Below are 20,284 nucleotides of genomic sequence, written 5' to 3' on the forward strand. Positions count from 1 at the left end.
ATTTTAAAAAGTCCCTAAGACTTGGGGTTTTTTCATCAGCTCTAATGACAGCTTTCTTAGGCCTCTTACAATAACTAACTCTCATTTCCTTTGTTCCTGATGCTCCTGTGTCATACACAAACGGGAAAGTTAAAAGCAACAATGCATGAGGCATCAGTGGGAATTTCCTGTCTTGCAATAGTTGTTATCCAACTCAACCTCCTATTAATGTTTAACAAAAACATACTACACTACTACTGCTTTCATCAGTAACACTTCCATTTTAATCCATTTCCTTTGATATACTGCCCCACCCCACTATTGAGATATTCTGTCTATGCCAAAGTGTGTCCCAAACATCTATCCAGTAACTCACGTGAGTCACCCAACCTGCATCATTTCTGTCTAGTGCACATCACCAACAGCAGTATTCTCAATGGCCTCCAAATGGCACTAAAACCCAACAGGCTGAGTAGTGCAGCTTTTTAAAGAAATGCCTTTTAACCTAGTTATAAAGTATTCCAGTAAAAAAAGCTAAACAGTTGGCTTTCATGGCACGACATGTTACCAAGGGCTATGTCCTTACATGAAACCAAGATAACTTCACCTTGTAAGAAAATGCTCTCCTTGCTAAGGTATGTGTAGAGATATGAATTAGAGTATTTGTACTTTGACAAGTTTCAGTTTAAACTTAACACAAAAAATGCATCCAAGACTCTATTTGGACTTCATAGAAAAACCTAGAGATGTAACTGTTTCAGGTGGTAAGACATCCAATACTCAAGCAGTTGACTTTTCAGTTAGGTGAAAATCTGTTCAGTAAACCAATGAATGAAACCAAATGAACAAATATCTTTGTGTTCCCAGGTATAAAGCTTGACAGTTCCAGCTGCACAGTGGTTAGGTCCTAGTGGTTGTGGTATTTTTGGGGGAAGGGAGAGAACACACTGAAGAGTATTGTTGCAGGTTGTTGTACTTCAGGGTTTCTTAACTCATTCACACTACTAACGTATCTCATCCCATTTGAGTTTCACTTGCAATGGAAATGTCAAACTATGGATTCTGGCAGACCAGTTCTAGCCAGTCTTGTTGCCCACAGCTGTTTGCTCCATTCTTCCATTAGGAGTTGCTACCTTCACACAGGCAAGTTGGCAACCATTTATTTCTGCCAACACCTCCTCTATTCTGGTTCACAGTTTATCATCTCTCCTTAAATTTATGTTCATGTTTCATTTGGCCCATTTCACTTTCACTGAATTAATGCCTTTCAGAATGCCATCTGCTTACAAATTAACATTAGAAAAACCCATCATTTTTCAGATCCCTTTTAAGAGGTCTAAACTAAGTACCAGACAACTTAAAAATTCAGAGGTTTTGAAGTGAAAACTGACTTCATTTTTGTTCAATGACGTAAGACAAGGTCCAAAAAGTAATGAGGGATTGAAAATTTGTGCTTAATCCCCTTTTCTCCTCTTCTTTCCTACTCAAAATAAGAGTTCTAAGCAAGTCTTCACCAGCACTACAATTCCCAAGTTACTATGCTACCATGAAAACTGGTCTTGCTCATTACAATTGCCAGGAACTTTTAAGAAAAAAAAAACCACCAAAAAAACCCCAAAAAATAAGAAAACAAACAAACAAAAACCCTCACCCACACACCTTTTTGCTTTGTACCTCTACTTTACTCAGCAGAGTGGACAGATAAAGTAATATGATATAGTATACAGCATATAGTATACAGTACTATATGCTGTACTTGCAGGTGTCAGCATCCATGCACAGCAAATCTCTTAAAGAGTACAACTGCAGGAATAATTTTATGTGTTTCAATATTTAAGACAAAAGCTTTACTTCTGTCATTCTTGAAAAATTATCCGAAAACCACTTGCAAATATGAGACTCTCTCTAAATCATTTGACACTAAGATTATGGCTGAGAGAATGATGTTGTTTAATCCCAACAGAAAGTCATACTAAAATGCAGTTTACAAAAATAAGCACCTCAGCCCATCATTCCACCAAGTAAAGTTACTTATAAAGTTATAGACTATGTTATGATACTAATTCATATAAATCCCACTTTTCAATCCTCCTGCTATTCCTGGTTCAGTAACCAACCAATTCAATGTGCATGCTGGAATTTCCTAAATTTACAAGTCACTAATTTGTATTACAATTACAATTCCTAAGTCAGTTCACAAAGAAAATACCAAGTGTGCTTCAAAAGACAGGCAACTGTAATTCACTTCTGCAACAGATATTTCTCCAGAATATGCTGCAGATGGGTCAATAACAAAGGCATGTCTATAAAATTCCCCATCAGAACTGGAAGTAAGAAAAGGAATATGACATTGGTACAGCAGGTTCTAAGTTGCTGTAAATAATGATGAGTGGCTAGAGGGAATGCAGGACTTAACAAGGCCAAGACAAAAACTAACAATGTTCCACATTCAAGAAAACAAATACCTCCTTTATTGTGCCTTTCAAAATGTTAATGTTATGCTTAGGATATCCAACAGGAATCAGTGCTGCCATAGCGTTCCATGAATTTTGTAATGACATTTAAGCTATTTAAAATATCATTTTACATGCTACTAACACAGCTGGGCATTCTACAAGAGAAAATAACTGTACCTGAAAGGTATGCAACTTTTTCCTTTAAAATTGGCAATACTTCCATAGCCTTCATTTCATCATTTTTGCGAAACCCTGAAAAAAGAAGAGAAGATGATTAGTCAAAACACAGACAAGCTCAACTTCTACATTTAATAAATGCACTGAAAAATTTTGAATACATTCTGAATGTTATGATTACAGGAATTAAGATAACCTTACAATAAAAGTCTGTCAAAAAATAAACTAAACTTTAAAGATATATTAATGGACAAATCATCACTTTGACCAGCTTAACACAAATAGCATGGTCTGTTAGCAAGCCTCAGTAGAAAACAAGATTCCAGAATTAGCCTTTTTATCAATTAATAAAAACTATCATATGGATCCCGTGGCTTTTACACATTGCAAATCCCACTTTCTTTTTCTTTTTTTTTTTTTTTTCGGCAGGGATGAAGAGTATCAAGCTATAAGAAATAGGTATGCTTAGAACAATTACCATTTAAAAAACCCAAATCCCAAACCAAAAGCCCCACCCAAAATCCCACAACAACAAAGACAAACAAACAAAAACACCCAAACAAAAAACCCCATCAAAAAACTCCAACCCACTCAAAAAACACAAAAAGACCCATCAAAAAATCCCCAACACTATTTACATACAATGTTTCTTAAATCACTTCTGTAAGCAGATTTTTTTCTGCTGCCTGACAGGAGCAGCATTTTGCAACTGAGAGGACATTTTAACATACTAACTCTGTACACACATGGAGTATGATACAGTGCCCACGGTGAGTGATTACAGTCAATGTTGCAAAGCAGCACATCACCAGCTTGTCCCGCCCTCTCTGCTTCCTATTTCTGCTGTTCTAATGCTGTGGCCAAATTCTGAAGTTCTTCCTTCTTTGACAAGGAAGATTTAGGAAGCATTTTTTTCCTTTATATTTCGTCTATACAATACAGAATTGGTCATATTTAGGCTGATTTTGTTCATCTTACAAGAAGAACTGGGTGACACATCTTCACCTAACTTCTCTGTCCAACCCTTCCTGGTCTGTTTGGATTCATGTGTTGTTTAAAATAATCCTATATCCAAAGAAAGTACCTCTGCTGGGATAAGTGGGAAGCTCATTGCTTCTCTATAACTACTGAAGCACAAAAGTGCTGCTAAGACTCTTCCTCCTCAAAAATATTCAAATGCTTCATATCCTTTGGTCTCAGGTTCTGAGCTTAAATGAAAAAGCTGTGCATTTCTAAACTAAAACTTGAAGGTATCAAACCAGTGTCATCAAGTAATATAAGACCTATACTTAAGGGCATATCATATGTAAATTACATCAGAGGTTTTCTACTCCAGAGAGCAGTACTGAGACTTCTGTGCCACTACAGTATCTAGCTGTGGGCACTACCCTTCCAAACAGACCCAAGCACAACACCCAAGGGACAAAGATGGTCAGGTGTTTGCATGTCATCATCTGTGCATCTGTTTTGCATGAAGAACTGCAGGAACATGTGGTGGCAGTCCTCAGAACACATAAAGCCTACTGATGACAAAAGCCTACAGAATTTAAAAGCTTAGAATTACAGCAAGAGGTTTACTAGATGGCAGGAAATTTTGTAAAGGAAAGAACTGTGAACAGCTCAAGGGATTCCTGTGGAAGACTATGGCCTATCCATGACTGGGGATTTTTAAAATATGTGTTCACACAAATGTCAGCAATGGGTCCCTCAAGTTCACCATAACTGAAGTGTTCAACCAGGGCATTGTCTCAGCCCTCACAGAATGCAAACTAAAGAAAAGAAAACAAATCAACTTCCAGCCAGATGGAAGTTCCCTGGCTAGTTCTTTGTTTTTTCCATGGACACCACAGACCAAAAACAATCCCAAAATGCAGTACACTTTCTCAGAAAGGCCAAACCAGGAAAACTGGTTCCTTGGGTAACCACGTAGCATGGAGGGTTTCTACATGATGGACAGTATTTTGCAATTACACAGCAACTCCAGACTGGCAAAGCAGAGCAGGGTTTGCTTTCATGTTTGCACCTAGGCTCTCAAGATTCTAAGACACAGCAAAAGGAACCTCACGCATGATTACTCCTCCAGAGAACTGGCTATGGCCATCAGCCTTTTACTGAAACTGCCTACAGTTTTGTTCCTACATTTCTATTTGTTATGGACTAAAACTCTAAATAGCTTTAAGAAAAATAAATCTGGGCTTAAATAAATCACCTAAAAAGGCAGCAAGTGCCCTTTTCCACCTTGAAATATTTGGGCTTCAGTTGACTGCTAAGGCATACAGGCACACTTCCAGAGTTAATATTTTTTTTATGTGCTTTGAGCTACCCACCATAAGCTTAATGCCAATTTAGCATGCTCAGCTTTCATATCAACCATGGCAATTCTTTTTCTTTACAGTAAATTCGGAGGTAGAAAACACTTTCTCCTCACCTAAAAAGCATGCAGAAACTAGTGCCGTACTTTGCTGTCTCTCTTAGCTCAAAATTACTCAAGACACCGATGTTACCGCAATTGCTTGCTCAGATTTCTAAGCCCTTAAACTCCTTCACCTCGGATGATGATGCGCAGTAGCTGCACGTTTTACTTTGCCTGTGGCATGTAAGAAGCGAGAAACATTTAGCTAACATTTCTCTGACTATTAAGGGGCCGCTCAAGGTAAACACCCCAGCAAATACGTTAGTGCTTGGCTCATGTTCTGCATCTGCATATCCTTAAGGCTGACTGCCTTGGATTATCATATTCCTGCTGCTCTAAACAGTCTATTTTTATTCCAGTTCTGCAGTGTTAAAGCTTAACTGAAAAGACTGTAGGGATTACAACAGATGAAAGAATGCTGGGGAGCAAAGAGGGTGAATACGGCAGGAAAGTATCGGTTTTATCTCCAACGAAGCAAAAAATAAAACAAAAACCAGCAATATAAGCAGGTCTTAAGGGCTTGGGGTGGGTCTTCCCTCCCCCTTCTGAAAGCCTCTTCTCCACAAAACATTCGTGGATGTGAGGATTTGAGGATTTAATTAAAAAAAAAATTAAAAGGCATTTACCACACTCAAATGAAATGCCATAAATATCTGCACCAATCTCTCCCTCCACAGCTCAGCATCCTCCGCGCCAGCCGGCTGCATCACATGTTCCGGGGGGTGATGTCATCCCTGCCGGGCCGCAGGCTGCAGCTCCCGCCGCCGCGGTGCCGCCGCAGTGCCCGCACCTCCCGCCCCGCCACGCACCGCACCGCCGGCCGCCGCGGCCATGCCCGACCCCACCGCGGCCATGCCCCCGACCCCACCGCGGCCATCCCCGACCCCCGCGGCCATCCCCGACCCCACCGCGGCCATCCCCGACCCCACCGCGGCCATCCCCGACCCCACCGCGGCCATCCCCGACCCCACCGCGGCCATCTCCATCCCCCCAGCCCCACCGCAGCCATGCCCCCGATCCCCACGGCAATCTCGATCCCCCAGCCCCACCGCGGCCATCCCCGACCCCCGCGGCCATGCCCCCGATCCCCACGGCAATCTCCATCCCCCCAGCCCCACGGCGGCCATGCCCCCGACCCCCATGGCGGCAGGTATCGTTCCCACGGCACACGCTTCTCCTTTGGAAGCACAACATGCACCAATGGTATTTAGGCTCTTCCGCCCAAAATAAGGCACTCTGCTTTTAAAAGTGTTGCTTTCAATATTAAGTCCTACATCTTTTAAAGACTGTTTCAGTCTTAAACTGGAAAACTGTCCTTCATATTTGCAATACCTATTAAAGGAATACTCATTTTGCATTTTTAATAGGGAGTAGATGCCCTTCTGTTGTAACATACACCCTACACATGCTATTGCCTAACTACCAGCAAAGAGGGAAGAAGCTCAAATTATGCTAATTAATAATTAACTTCTGTATATTCAGAAGAATAAGTAACACACAATGATGTAGTCCATTTCAATACAGGAGGTTCCCCCAAGTCCTCATGAAGAATTACACAATTACACAATCCCTTGAGTTATCATATACAGTTTCCTACTAAACCGAACCTTATCAAAAACCAGCTATTTAAATGCTGTATCACACAACTAAAGATCTTTACAACATGGAATCAAGAAAGAGTCACCTAAACATTTTTTACATTGGAAAATTAAGGAGTCTACCCCACAAACACACCATTTTCTCTTTGCCCTCACAACTTCAGAGCCTGAAGACACCATCAATTAGCCAGATTCAGCAGACTTGTCTATATTAACCTTTTTTCTCATGCTGTATGAAGCTAAGATATTTTGATGCAATATACAATTTTATCCAAGTTTAAAGACCCATGAAGAGACAATATTTTGGGATGAGGTATTACCCTGTGAGGTTTCAGAGAGCCCCTTATGAACGGCCAGGACAGCCCCTTCTCATTTGGACTGCAAGCGTTCCCAAATCCCACGGTGACAACCTGGCTGCAGAGCTGCCCGTCCATCTGTCCTGGAGGACAGAGAGTAACCCTGTGTAACGTGGCCCCTTCTGCCCAGAAATCACAGCAGTCCGGGAACTCAGCTGCTCCCCAGACACCCTGCTTGCTGAAACTTCCCAGAGGCCTTGAAATACATGAAGCAAGCCACCTTTAGAGGAGTAACCGGAAATAGGTACTCAGTGTGGCAATTCACACAACCCAGACAAATGCAGGATTAGCCTAATGCCGAGGCTGAAGGAAACGAGGTAACTGTGCTAATCGTCTCGCACTGAAAGATCAGTAACTAGTCAGCCACACAATCCAGGGGAGCAGATAAATTACCTCACACACATCTTTTAAGGTAACAACTTGATTACAGAACTGTGCTACAAACCAAGGTTGAAAAAAGCTTCTCCAAGAAGCACTGCTTCCCCAAGAATGCTAAAGCTTTTACTTCAAAGGTAGCTTCAGTGATGTGTATCGTTCAGTTATGGCAACATAAAATATGGGAACAGAAATCAGGACAACAAAAAGACTCAGAAATTGAGTCTAAGAGCAGCATCTCTTAGCTAAAATGTTGACCATGCATTCATCCATTGCTGTCACACACAACTGACTTGAAATTTTTCTGAAACATGGCTGAAGAAAAACACAAATGCCAAAAGGGAATGCTCTCATCCTAAAAACTCACTCCCCTAATGACACAACTGTTTTTCACCTGGCAAATAAAAACAATACCTTTGAACAGGCACAAACAAACAAAAAAAAAAAAAAAAAAAAAAAAAAAAAAAAAGCCAGACTCAACCCAGATTCCTTTGATGCTTTAGGCTCTCTTTGGACTTCAGGATGACTCCCTGTTGTGTCATCAGCAGAAAGCAAGTGCCTCATCTGCCAGGCTGCTAACTCTAGCACCCAACTTCAATCCCCACCTCTTCTTTGACAGAAATCCCATGCTGAATCGAAGAAACATCTTTCAGTGAGTTATTTTCCAACAGAGTACTCTATTCACTTCAGTGGACCTAATCCAATAGACTTTTGCTAAAAAATCCACATGCTATGCTAAGATCTACAGGAAGGAAAAAAGAAAACCCACATAGAAACTGCACTCAGAACTGCTAATTACCTATTACTAGGAAACAACAGGACTGACCTAGGTTAGTCTTAAGGGAAAAGAAATATCTGTTAGAAGTCAAGAGATAGAACAACTTCCATGTGTAGGAAGGACACCGTTTCCCAACCAAAGCACCAGCACCCTTCATCCAGGCAAGGCAGTCATAACTGCAAATCATTCTCCACAACTCCTTGCATCCACTGGTCAGTCCCTTTGTGTTAAGCCTTATCTTGGAACACAAAACCTCTAAACTGCAGCTAATAAACATTTAAGCAAAAAGAATCCAAGATGTTGATGTCTTTAGCATTTTTTTCTATTTCACAGCATGACTTACATCAATGACATGACACTGAAATCTGAGCTATTCTCCCTTTATTTGTACAACTATCCTACATTTCACGACAAATTGCTTCTTAGTTAATCAAGCAAGAAGAGGAGGGGGGAAAAGAGGCATAGAGGAGCTCAAATGTAATTGTATTAGTGCATTACAGACTGATTAGGGTTTCATTATTTGCTCTTATTCATTCCCCATATCACAAGATGATGACATCCCAGAAGATTTTAAAGATGATCTTAAATACCAGAATCTCTGACAGGTTTATTCAACTTTGTTTATTAGTTAACTGTGTGTGATAAACCTCAGCTGCAAATAACTTATACACTATGTCCTACATTTTTCAAGTGTCCAGAAAGAAAGCACAAAGCAGGTTCCTATTCTCCATTTTAATATGGAGAGGCTTTAAAAATCAATCAGTGAGTAGATTACTAAATAAGGTATTAATCAGTGAGAAATAATTTTAAACAAGATATGAGGAGATTCACAAGCAGCCATTATGAAAACTTTTATATTCTTATTCTGAAGTTACCACAGAGAAACCAGTATAATTAAGTCAGCAGAATCATTAGATTCTTTTTTTTTTTTTCAATCACATTCAGAAAAAATGATTGCTGAACTCCCTAAGTGTTTGGATTTATAAATTAAATCAGACTGCTAAGACAAGGGTGATAAAGAAATCTGAACTTTCATAAGCAGCAAATGGCAAAACCCCATCAGTGATAACATACCCCAAAGGAGTGGCAAAGGCAAGCAAAAGGTAACTAAAGTTACTTCACTTATGCAATTACTGATAGCTTTCTTTGATTTTAACTCAAGTATTCAAAGTGCCAATTTCAGTTTTATGGTAGGCTTAACTTCTGGATGCAAGTAAAGGATTCATGGAAAATCAGAGCTGTCAATTCACCAACTGCACTGTTACTGCTTCCCGTTATAGACATTGCCTACATGCAGTGCTGCTCAGAAATCTCACACCATCTTTCACATTGCAACAAAGCAAGAGAATTCAGGAAAATTATGGCAAACACTGCAATTTTCCTATCTTTTCTCAAGCTCCATGAGCTTGCAGATGACCAGTTTCAAAATCATCTCAGAAACACTAACTTTCAGGTACACCTGTTATGGCATCTTTAAAACTGCAGATCTTTCTTCTTAGAGCTAACAAGGAACTATCAGCAGTTTTTTTCATGGCATACAGGTCACTGGGCAACATTAGTAACCTTGTCATTCATCATTTATTCATTCATTTTTCTCAGTCCAGATTCTAAAATCACTGGGGGATTTCAACAAGGATACTGTTTAGGGGCATACCATGGAAGTGGTATGATTTCAGAGTTGTGCCAGCAGCCTTAGTCATGAGCTTACAGAAAATATTCAATGTAACAATTTAATGCTAATATCCTAGTACTGAATTCAAAGCAACTACAGGAGTACACCTTTGACTCCCTCCAGCTCTGATCAGGCTCAAGACCCACTCATCAAAAAACATTATACCTTCAAACTCTGACTTGAATCACAACAGCTGACAGAAATGTCCCTCCTATTCCCATTTTGTTTCGCATTTTATGCACTCTCTATACGTGCTGTGGGCAACTGCACCACATCTGTATTGGGCCGGTATGCAGTGGCAACCAGGACCTCACAGAAGCAGACAGCTGAGAAATTGCCTTGAAATAAGAAAATGAGATTCATTAGAGGGTTACTAGCTCTAAGTCACTTTCAGGTTTTGGCATATTTGCTAAGTGTTAAGAGGTTCTCTCTTACCATTTTCAACAGCTCTCTGCTTTGTCCTGACAGGAGGACACACCTCCCATCTCCGCAAATTACGGGAGAAGCACAATGTCATGTAGAGAGATGTGGGCCAAGAGAAGACTGCTAGTTTAGCTGACAGCAAATACTCAGACAAGATCAACTTCACAGACTGAATAACCTTGCTTTTCTTGGAAGCTGGCATACTCAGCTATTCCTCAGTTCGGAGCAATTACCAGGAAATTAGCCACCTCAGGTGTATGCTGCAAAACCTGTTGAAGAGCTGTCTTAAGAATCTAAGTTAAGGAAAATTCCAAATGCTAAATCATTGCTAAAAATCTGTGATTTCCCTCTAAGTGTGCAACAAGAAGCTTAGAGTTATCCATGTTGCGAGGTCCTTTCCAACCTGAATTACTCCTCAATCCTATGAAACGTGCAAGACAGAAGTACAAGCATCCATTTTCCAACTGCAACTTAAGATGTGACAATCAAAATCGGACCGGTTTGCCCCTTCTAAATGACAAGAGCTGTGTTCCTAAATTTTTCTGTCCCTTAGCTATGTTCAATTTGTTCTTGCTGCCCTGCCGACATTGTTGGAAGTTCATTTGTTTTGGTGGGAACTGCTCATCCATCTCTAAGTGCTGTGATACTTCAATTCACTGCCCTGCTGAGGTAGCAAACCTTTTTGTCAGGGTGTCCATCAGTAGCCCACAGCTCTCACTGCAGTCAGACACTTACCCTGCTCACTGCTGCTACAGACACGCATGGCTTAGGGGTCATGCTACACTCTCAGGGCTATCAGGAGGGTGCCCAGCCTCCTATAAAAAATGGGTTTAACACATAGTTGTTTAAACAACAAGATCTGTAAGCAGTCTTACTTATTCTGCTGTTTAAAACACAGATCAAGTGGAAGGCAGTAGCTTCTAAATTCTGTGCAGCAACAGCTGGAACATAACGCTTTAGATCATGTCCTTTGGCTCTTGTTCCAAACCACCATCTGGAGAAATCTCTTTCCACAGTGAAATTGATGAAGACTACAGCAAGGGCAGTAAAAATAAGCAACTTAAAACAGCTTGAAAATCATCCTGTATTGTTTCATCCCGAGCAACAATAGGAAGAACTATTTCCATCAGCCCTGAAATCAATCAAAATACCCAAAACCAGATTGCATATTCTTCAGTAAAAATACCTTTTTATACCATAAAGTACTCCTTTTGGGCTTTCTATCATTCATAGATCCCAAGAATAGACATTTATTGGTTATGGTATTTTTCCTGTTCTCCACCCTTTTTTCTTTTTAAATATGCACACACTTTTACAACATTTTCATCACCTTATGGAAATACGTATGTAAAAATTATACTCAGTCAAATTCATATTTTGAGACATTAGTACTTAAGCGACCATTTTTGTTGAATATTCCTCCTCCCTTCCTTTCTTTCTTTGCAGGATATTTCATATTCCTTCTGTGGAAAAACTAGCCATTTGCAACAAGATGTATGCCAAATAATGTGATTTGTGCAGAGCTTTCACTCCTTCAAATTCCCATTTTATTAGTTTGCAGCTGTAAGTAGCTTGAGCTCCAAATGCCTTGAGACACAGGAAATGTAGGATGAATCCCAGCTTCTCTAACACATTACAATACATGAGATCTATGTGAGTAAGGCGGGGGGGGGGGGGGGGGGGGGATGCTTTTCTTCATCCTGCATTGCAAAACCAGTCAAGTTCCTATTCAGCCAAACGACAGCATTGTCCCCAGCTTGTTTTATGCCACCCTTAAACTTCAGATGTGTGGCTGTTAGAAGCATTTAGAAGGGGGCAAATAAACTTTTACATCAGAGCATCTCCCTATTCTATCTCTTTACTGAGCTGATTTTACTTAAAACACTGATTAACATATGCTACTCGTTAGAAGGAACCAATTTGTAAAAAAAAAGAGAGTAGCAATGAGGAGTCCGCAGGGGAGTTAAAGCTTGGGTATTTCACTTTCAGTACGTGAGCGGTTGCTAAGAGCAACCTGTCTCCCTCCCTCCCTGCCTTTAAGGGAGAGCAAGATTAGCACGGAACGCCAAAAGCGATGTCCAACACACGTCTCGTTTGCTCAAGGATTACGTTAGAAATTCTAGCCTGAATTACGCGGAGCAGGTGTGTGTTCTCACCACACATGCCGCGCTAGTTAATTAAAAATAAATAAAAAAGGAAGAAAGAGGGCTGCGTTGAAGACAATAGATGGAGGCAGAGCGGGCGAGGCAGCGCTGGCCGCGCCGGCAGGGACGCGGGGCAGCAGCAGCAGCAGCGGCAGCAGCAGCGCGGCTCCCCGGCACCGCAGCCGGCAGCGCATTACAGCACGCATTACATCACCCTGCCTTTGTGCAGGGCTGAGCCACCGCGCAGCTCGGGGGAGCTGCCAGAGCCGCAGCCATCCCCGCAGCCATCCCCCTAGCCGCACGGAGGCACCAAAAGAAGCGATCTGGAGTCACGTCAGCCTTCCTCTCCCCGCACTGCCGAAAATCCTCCCCTCCTGATCCCTCTGGGAAATTTCATTAGAAAGAAAAAGACCCTTAGCACGTTCAGCTTTATGAACGGATTTCAGACAAGAATAAACAGAAAGGATTTTGCAGATTGTCACGACTAAGAAAGGGAGATTTCATTCTTCGTTTATCAAATTTGTTCTAGCAGATTATCTCCTTCAGATGACAAAGGCAAGCAGCCCGAATCTCATTAGAGCTACATTTAACACAGCTACCGAAGTACACAAATTTAACCTAAATCAAGGCTGGGTTTTCTTCGTGAACTCCAACTTACTCAGCACCCACGTTACTGCAATGAAAAGATTAACATCTCGCCTTCACTTTGTTCCATTCCTGCAAACTGCTACATGTTACTATAAATGCACTTTCACGACTCTGGTCAGAAGCACAGTCCCAAACTCAGCACCCAAATCCAGTATTTCTCAGCAGCTCACCTGTCCTCATGTCATGACTAAATAAGCTTCAATCTCATTTTTATTAAGGATATGTAGCATATGCAATACCAAGACAGACAAGACAAAGCAAGCAGCTCCCAGTGTTATTTAGGACAGAAATCTGCACATATAATGCTCCAAAGACATTCAGATCACTGTTTCTACAGCTTTAATATTCACATGCATTGTCAAACAATTGGAGTCTATTACAGTAATGTTTCTTACAATGAATTATATTAATATTTCTTTGGGAACAACAGTTATTTGAAAGTAGAGGCACTGCATTGTACTCTCAAGCACACTAATCAAATTCTCATTCAACTTAAAAAAAGATCATGTATGAAATATTGCCCCATTTATAGACCAAACTAGTAAAAAGCTATTTAAACTTGACTGCAATTTACTACTTCCTGCTACTTGCCAGCACAACAAATGCAGCCTAAGAGTTGTGAGCATTCACTACTGCATGCTCAAATTTTTAACACCATAACTATGGACACTGATCTGGTTGCTCCCATTGAAGTAACAAATATAAATTATTTTCTAGCACAGACAAGAAGTATTCATCCATCAGCTTTATCTTTCAGTCTTCTCGAGCATGGGTAACACAAAGATGCTACATGCCCAAACTATCCAGCCATTCACCTCCATAAGCTACCTGCTAAATATCAACACTAGCAAATGTTTTCCGTATTATTTTATTTCAAGAGAGGGCATTCCTCACAGGGGCATGTTCAAGCTCCTCTGATCCATGCCTTTAAAGAACATGCTGAGACTTACCAGGCATTATACAGTATCCTATAGATACCATGTGATACCATCTGCAAATCAGAATAATGACAATGATTCAACCACTGGAAGTTACAGTATTTTAATTAAGTTCACAAAACTGGCCTAATTTAAGCTCAATTAAAATGGGTTTGTTGGTCTTCTACTACACTGACTCACTCTACAAAAAATTCTAAATGCATATGGTTTCCTGGAAAAGCTCTTTGAGACAACAATAGGAGCTAACATTTTAATTGCATTAAAAAGCAGCAAAGTACTTTGGCATGTGTATGAATCCATTACTTCAGAAGTCTACAATGTGTTTTAAAAGCACTAGGTACGATTTTAACAATGTCTCTGCCTTCATGTCTTCAGTTCCTGACATCATTATAGATTCACAAAGTTGTCTGTGAAGATTTTATACTCTAAAACCAATTAGCAGTCCATAGGTGTACTTCTAAGTGACCTAGCAAGCTTAATTAGAAATATTAACTTCTGTAGAGCAGAACAGTAACAAAAGGGGAATTAGCTGAATTTCTCTAAAGCTGTTTTCATCTTTATTATTTACATACTCAACCCTCCTCATCCCATCAAAACACAAGTTTATGGCATCAGTACAGCAACAGTTGCTATATTGTTTAGTTTGGCAAAAAAAAATTTTTTTGCACATTATTAAATAAGAAGCATTCTTTACTAAAGTGCTTTTGGTACAGAGCCACTTTTGTTGTACACAAGTCATTCTTACTTGCTTTGGAGCTCCAGTACCCTGACATGCAAATCAAATTGCCAACTCTCATATCTACTATTATTTAAAAGAAAAATCCTGTGATATTAACTCATGTCAGAGGTTTACTGAGTCTTTTTTTCCCTGGCAGCTATTGTAAGCTTGAATAGGAAGTAGCATCACATCATTTTTCAGCACAAGCCATTTGGGATAGATGGATAATGAATATATTCAGGACTCAACACAGGGGGAAGTGTACCGGAGCACAGTTAGACTGCAAGACCTGGACTGCAACTTCTCCAGGACAGACTCCCCCAAAGGCTTTCATAGCTGATACATCTAACAGCCTCCTTTTTATGCTTCCCTAACTCAGCACAAGTGTATACAACCAGCATCACATAATACATTTGATATTCAAAAACGTTTCTTCCCAAGTCCTTTCTACATGCAGTTCTCCTGATGTACTTTATCCCCACTACCACCACATCAGCCTTGCTCATGCTGGTCAGTTCATTGGCAGTACCTGACTGTAACAGCAGTAAAAGCAGATGGAGCATTTTATCTACTATCCATTCACATGTATCAGGAGGACTAGTCCAGAAGTTACTGAACAGAACCTGAAGTATATGTACAGCAGTACGAGATGTCTGGAGACCCCTTCCTCCAGCAGATGCTCTGATTTGGTGTACTTCCATTCTTACAAGAACCAGAAACAAGACTTAGTTGTATTCACACAGAACTCAGTTGTATTCAAATTGATCCAAATTAGCTTGAATCACTACATTTCCAGTGTCAACTGAGTTCTGTAACTGAATTCAGTAACTGAGCATCAAGCACAAACTCCGTGGCTTCTAACCCTTGAAAGAAGGAGCAGCAAGCAAGCTAGCAGGATATGTTAGTCAGAACACTAATACTATCAGCAGCAACAAAAATGCCCTGGTTTCAAAGCAGACCTAAAGTGGTACTGTCATCACAACATCTGTGGAAAGCAATGAGGAAGTATTTGAGACTTGTAAGAAGCAAAACCTTGAACTAACAGGACTTACCCTGTCATTCATGCTTGAAATAATGATATGCATGATAACATTAAGAACCTAAGTTACAGCACCATAATCCAGCATCTCTGCTTGCCTTCTTGAGAGCTTTGTTTTGTAAAGAAAGTTCACTTAGGATTCAAAAATCAAAAAGGCTGAAGTTCATTTGGATTTATGAGAAAATACCCTGAATGAGTCCAGAAGAGTTCTGAAACAGGGCCAATAACAGAAGCTTAAGTTGCCTACCAAATGTGAGGGTTGCTGGCAGATGTGAGATAATCCCATCCTTACAGAAGGCCTGTTTTTGACCTCTTTGGGTAATTGACTGCCATTAAAATCACTTTTCAAATGTCTGTTCTTGCATCCAGATTTTTTTTAAGTGTCATCCGTCAGGCTTTTGGCTCAATGACTTTCTATGGATATAAACTCCCTGACCTTATCAGATTTTTTTATCTTTCCAATTTAGATCATACTATTCCACATTAAAAGGCATTGGTATTTAAAAATTTGATTTCTCATAAAGGCTTCCAATTAAATGTGACAGTCAAGTTTATTGTGGTTTCCTGGTTTTTGATGCTCTTGAACTGTTTGAAATGGCTTATGATTCTGAACAATAGTCCCTTATCGCCACTGAATATTTGCTTTGCTATATCCAAATAACTGAATCGCTCTTAGATTAGAGTTATAGCAAGAAAGAATTGCTACAGAGCCTCTAGGTAGGAAGTAAAACTTTCTAGTGTGCTTCAATTTCACCAGTTCAGCCCAGTGTTGCTACCTGGTAGTTTATTAGATAGATTACAACTGAATTGAAGGCTTCATTATACCAGACACTGTAACAACTTCTAGCAAACATATTAATACAATATGATACAGATAGGGCAGGCAGGAAGCAAATATTAGCAGCTAGTGGACAAAGATTTAGAGGAAAGTTACTTGTAGTTTTCTAAAAAGGAGGTAGCTAATTATTAGCATTAAGACTTAACCATTAAAAGCCAATTCAGAAGTCCATTATGAAACAAAAAATATTTTATTTTTTCTGGTACAAACATCTGTGCAAACAGTTATAGATAGCTCATGAAATGGTTGTGGGGGCAAATGTATGCACACCAAAAGCCAAGGAATGGGCTCCATCAACTTCCATGCACTGCACTGTCACAAGCATAATAGAGCAAGCATTCCCTTTTGGTGGCAGTGCCAGCTTAAGCCAGAGTTTTACAGTAATCACCAAAAGCAGGTTTGGGATTCTTAGTTTGAATAATCAGTACCGTGTCAGTAGTCAACTATTACCGTGTTAAGTCAAATATCTGTAACTCACTTGACATATTATATTGTTTAAAAAAATGTAGGCTGAATTACTCATCTTTGTCTTCCTTAAGGGACAGACTGACGGTTACTGGTCAACATCAGGGCACTCCATCCACATGGAAATGTGCACCTCTAGCAGGAAGGCACAGGGATATCAACAAAGTGACTGCCTATAATTAACACATATGCCTTATCACACAGCAAAAGATAAATACAATATGGACTTTAAAAAGAAGTCGCTTATGCTTCAACTTACAATCAAAAAAGCCAAGAGAAAATATGGTTTATTTATTCAACACATGCCTGGTATCTCTGCACACTGATAAAGTACAGTAGGACAGCAGTGTATTAGTGAAGAGCTGGTTCTAGTAACTGATCATTGAGCTAAACCAGTTCTGAAATTCCAGCCCAATAAACACACAGGAAATTACTTCCATAAACCAACTGCACCCATATATTTCTATTCAGGGGTACCACACATCAGCAGCTCAACTGAGTTTGGACTTGAAAAAACTGTGGCATGCCCAATGTGTTACTTGTAAAGTTAACTCTATGTCATATGCCAGCTAGAGTCTTCAGATGAGAAAGATCTTCAGTGGCTCTCTTTGTTTCCAAGAAGATATGCTTATTTCTTTTTAAGGGAAGCATCATGGAAACCCTGCATTACAATAATATTAATCTACAGCAGACAGGAGCACTTGTCGGAAAGCCACGGATCGAATTACAAAGGCCAGAATTACTGCATAACACCAGTCAGCTACAATGCCATCCTCTGAATTCTTCACTCACTAGAAGAATTGCATTAGAGCAAGAAAACAACTGGCTCAAAGATCATCTTTAAGCAAACAGTTGTCAGGTGAGCAATGCTATTTTGACACAGGCAGCTATTTGCTTATCTGTGTACATCCTTTATCTCTAGAGTCTTCTTCCTTTACTTGGAAGTGGTATTTGCCCTGAACACACCACAGGCATTCCTTCTTCATAATGAGTTCAGTATCTGCATTTATGCTCCCTTCAGTGCATGACTAATATTACAAGCACACTATTTTGATTGACACCTAATACCATAGCTGCCATTATCACTTACATCATACTAAAACATGAAGTGTTACCCACATCTATTTGGAGAGTAAAAGAATACAGAATTGCTTTGACACATTGTCAAGCACTGTCAAGATTCACCCACCATAGCTATGTTTTCTGTTTCTCCATCTTACAAGGTCATTAACTAAGAACTAGAGATGATTTTACCACATTATAGCTACACATTCAATTTCATTTTGAGTATTACACAATAATATGCTAGTACAACACAAAGTTCAAGAAATACTCAAGCGACTTACCATTCAGAAGTATCAGTACACCAGTTTTTTGTTTTGCATCCCATTTATAAGAACACATTGTTCATACCCCCAGAGACTCCATACGTCTGCAGCCAACAAAATGGATAAACTAAACAGTGCTTGGGAACAGCAGCAATTTAAATCCTTATGCCTTATCAGGAAAATTGAATCCCTATTTCAAAACACTCAGATTTGAGTTCAAGAACCCAGTAAATTTGATGTCGTTTCCATAAATGCTAGGTTTCTATTTCCAAGTCAAAACATTTTTCCATCTTCTTTGAGCAGTCAGATGAAAAAAGGTACAGTACATGTTCCAAATCCAAGTCATCTTTGTCAATGAGTATCTTCTGCCTGTACCCTCTTCTTGACTGTCAGTTTGCTTAACAGTTGCTCTGCCTGGATTTACTACCAAATAGGCTTTGACAATGATTGCTATTTAATCCTATGTAATACCCAGATGCAACTGTTCCCAGATCAGAGGACAGTTTAAAAACACAGTCTCCTTCCTGGCTGCATACAAGCCTAGAGACGCGCTAGAAATCTTGTAACTGCAAAACTCAGTAATAGAAAGGATCACTCTTGTAAAAAACAGCTGGTAATCTTTTGTGTATTTATCTATGGCAAGAAAAATATTAATATTATTGCTATACATTTCCTTGCTCCTTATCTAAAATTTCAGTTTAATAAACTGAACTTTCTAATGCTTTTCTTTAGGCAATGACACTCCAATAAAACTGAATGCCAGAGTTCACCACCTGAGTGTCTCGACTTGAGCCACCCACCACTAACAGCAAAACATGCCATGTAATTCAAACTCGACAGTCAACCCACTCATCACACACAAGCCTACTATTTCAGCTGTAGAATCTGTACACTAGCCGGATGTCCACTAACAATTTCAGTTACTACTGCCACCTTTACAGCTGTCAACTTAAGGATCTGCAGGTTTTTGTATACTTGAATCAACCGTAAATTCAATCTTCTTATTTGTTTTTATGCATTATATGATCTAGATTTGTTACTCAAAACACCTCAGCGTACACGAGAACTTGCTAGCAAGGAGATCCTGCGTAAGTATATAACTACATCTACAATTATTTCCTTAATCATTTCATCTCTGCTTATATTTACTTGAAATAGATTCCTTCAATTACCCCTGAACATTCTTACCCCAGTTTTTGAAATGCTTATCCTTCTGAAAAAGATACTGACATGATCTAAGGTCAACATACACACTGCCTTAGAAAATAAAAACTGAAATTAAATATTTTACGTTTATCATGACCTCTATAAGACAAAAAATTCCTTTCCAAAGGAAGACTAAAAAACCCCTACCAACACCCCAGTATTCAGTCTAGTTACTAGTCTAAGTTATAAACCAATAACCTGCACAATTATTAACTGGATGATAAATTCATCATTTCAACATAAGACATACCTAAGATTTAGATAACACTCTCCATCAACAATTTAATTAAGAACAAACTAAGCATTAGTAGGGTGAGTAACAGCTCGTGCCTACAGCACCAGATGATAAAACATAAGATAAAGTACAGTGAAGAACAAAATATGCTGTCTGACTTCACCTTAAAGATAATGTTTTATTCCTTCAACATCTCTAATCAAAATTCAACATACCTGAATAATATAACCTATGGATTTAAACTTCTTAATGCCATGTAGGAGAATGAGGGATTATTGCACTCAGACAAAAGAAACTGGCTCATTTGGGTGGGTTGACAAGGACAAAACATGAAAAACAATGTAAAAATTTCAGTCATTTCCCAAGAGCAACACACGTGCTAGCACAAGAAATCCATAACTGAAGCATTTCAGGCAAACTGACTCAACTCCTGTACTCCACTTCTCTACTCCAGGACAGCTCTTGTGAAGTGCCACAACTTATCAGGCTACAGTTTAA

General features: G+C 39.6%; 1 protein-coding gene across 2 annotated transcripts in view; it reads right to left on the minus strand.

The window, feature by feature from the left end:
- Window positions 1-20,284, minus strand: part of TRIO (trio Rho guanine nucleotide exchange factor) — a 245,234-nt gene that overhangs the window by 174,517 nt on the left and 50,433 nt on the right. For both annotated transcript variants that reach the window (XM_058036549.1, XM_058036559.1), the window contains exon 2: window positions 2,613-2,687. In XM_058036549.1, the coding sequence (XP_057892532.1) occupies window positions 2,613-2,687 (75 nt within the window). The remainder of the gene's footprint in view (window positions 1-2,612; window positions 2,688-20,284) is intronic.

The sequence above is a fragment of the Melospiza georgiana genome, chromosome 1 (assembly GCF_028018845.1).
Source record: "Melospiza georgiana isolate bMelGeo1 chromosome 1, bMelGeo1.pri, whole genome shotgun sequence".
Lineage (NCBI taxonomy): Eukaryota > Metazoa > Chordata > Aves > Passeriformes > Passerellidae > Melospiza > Melospiza georgiana.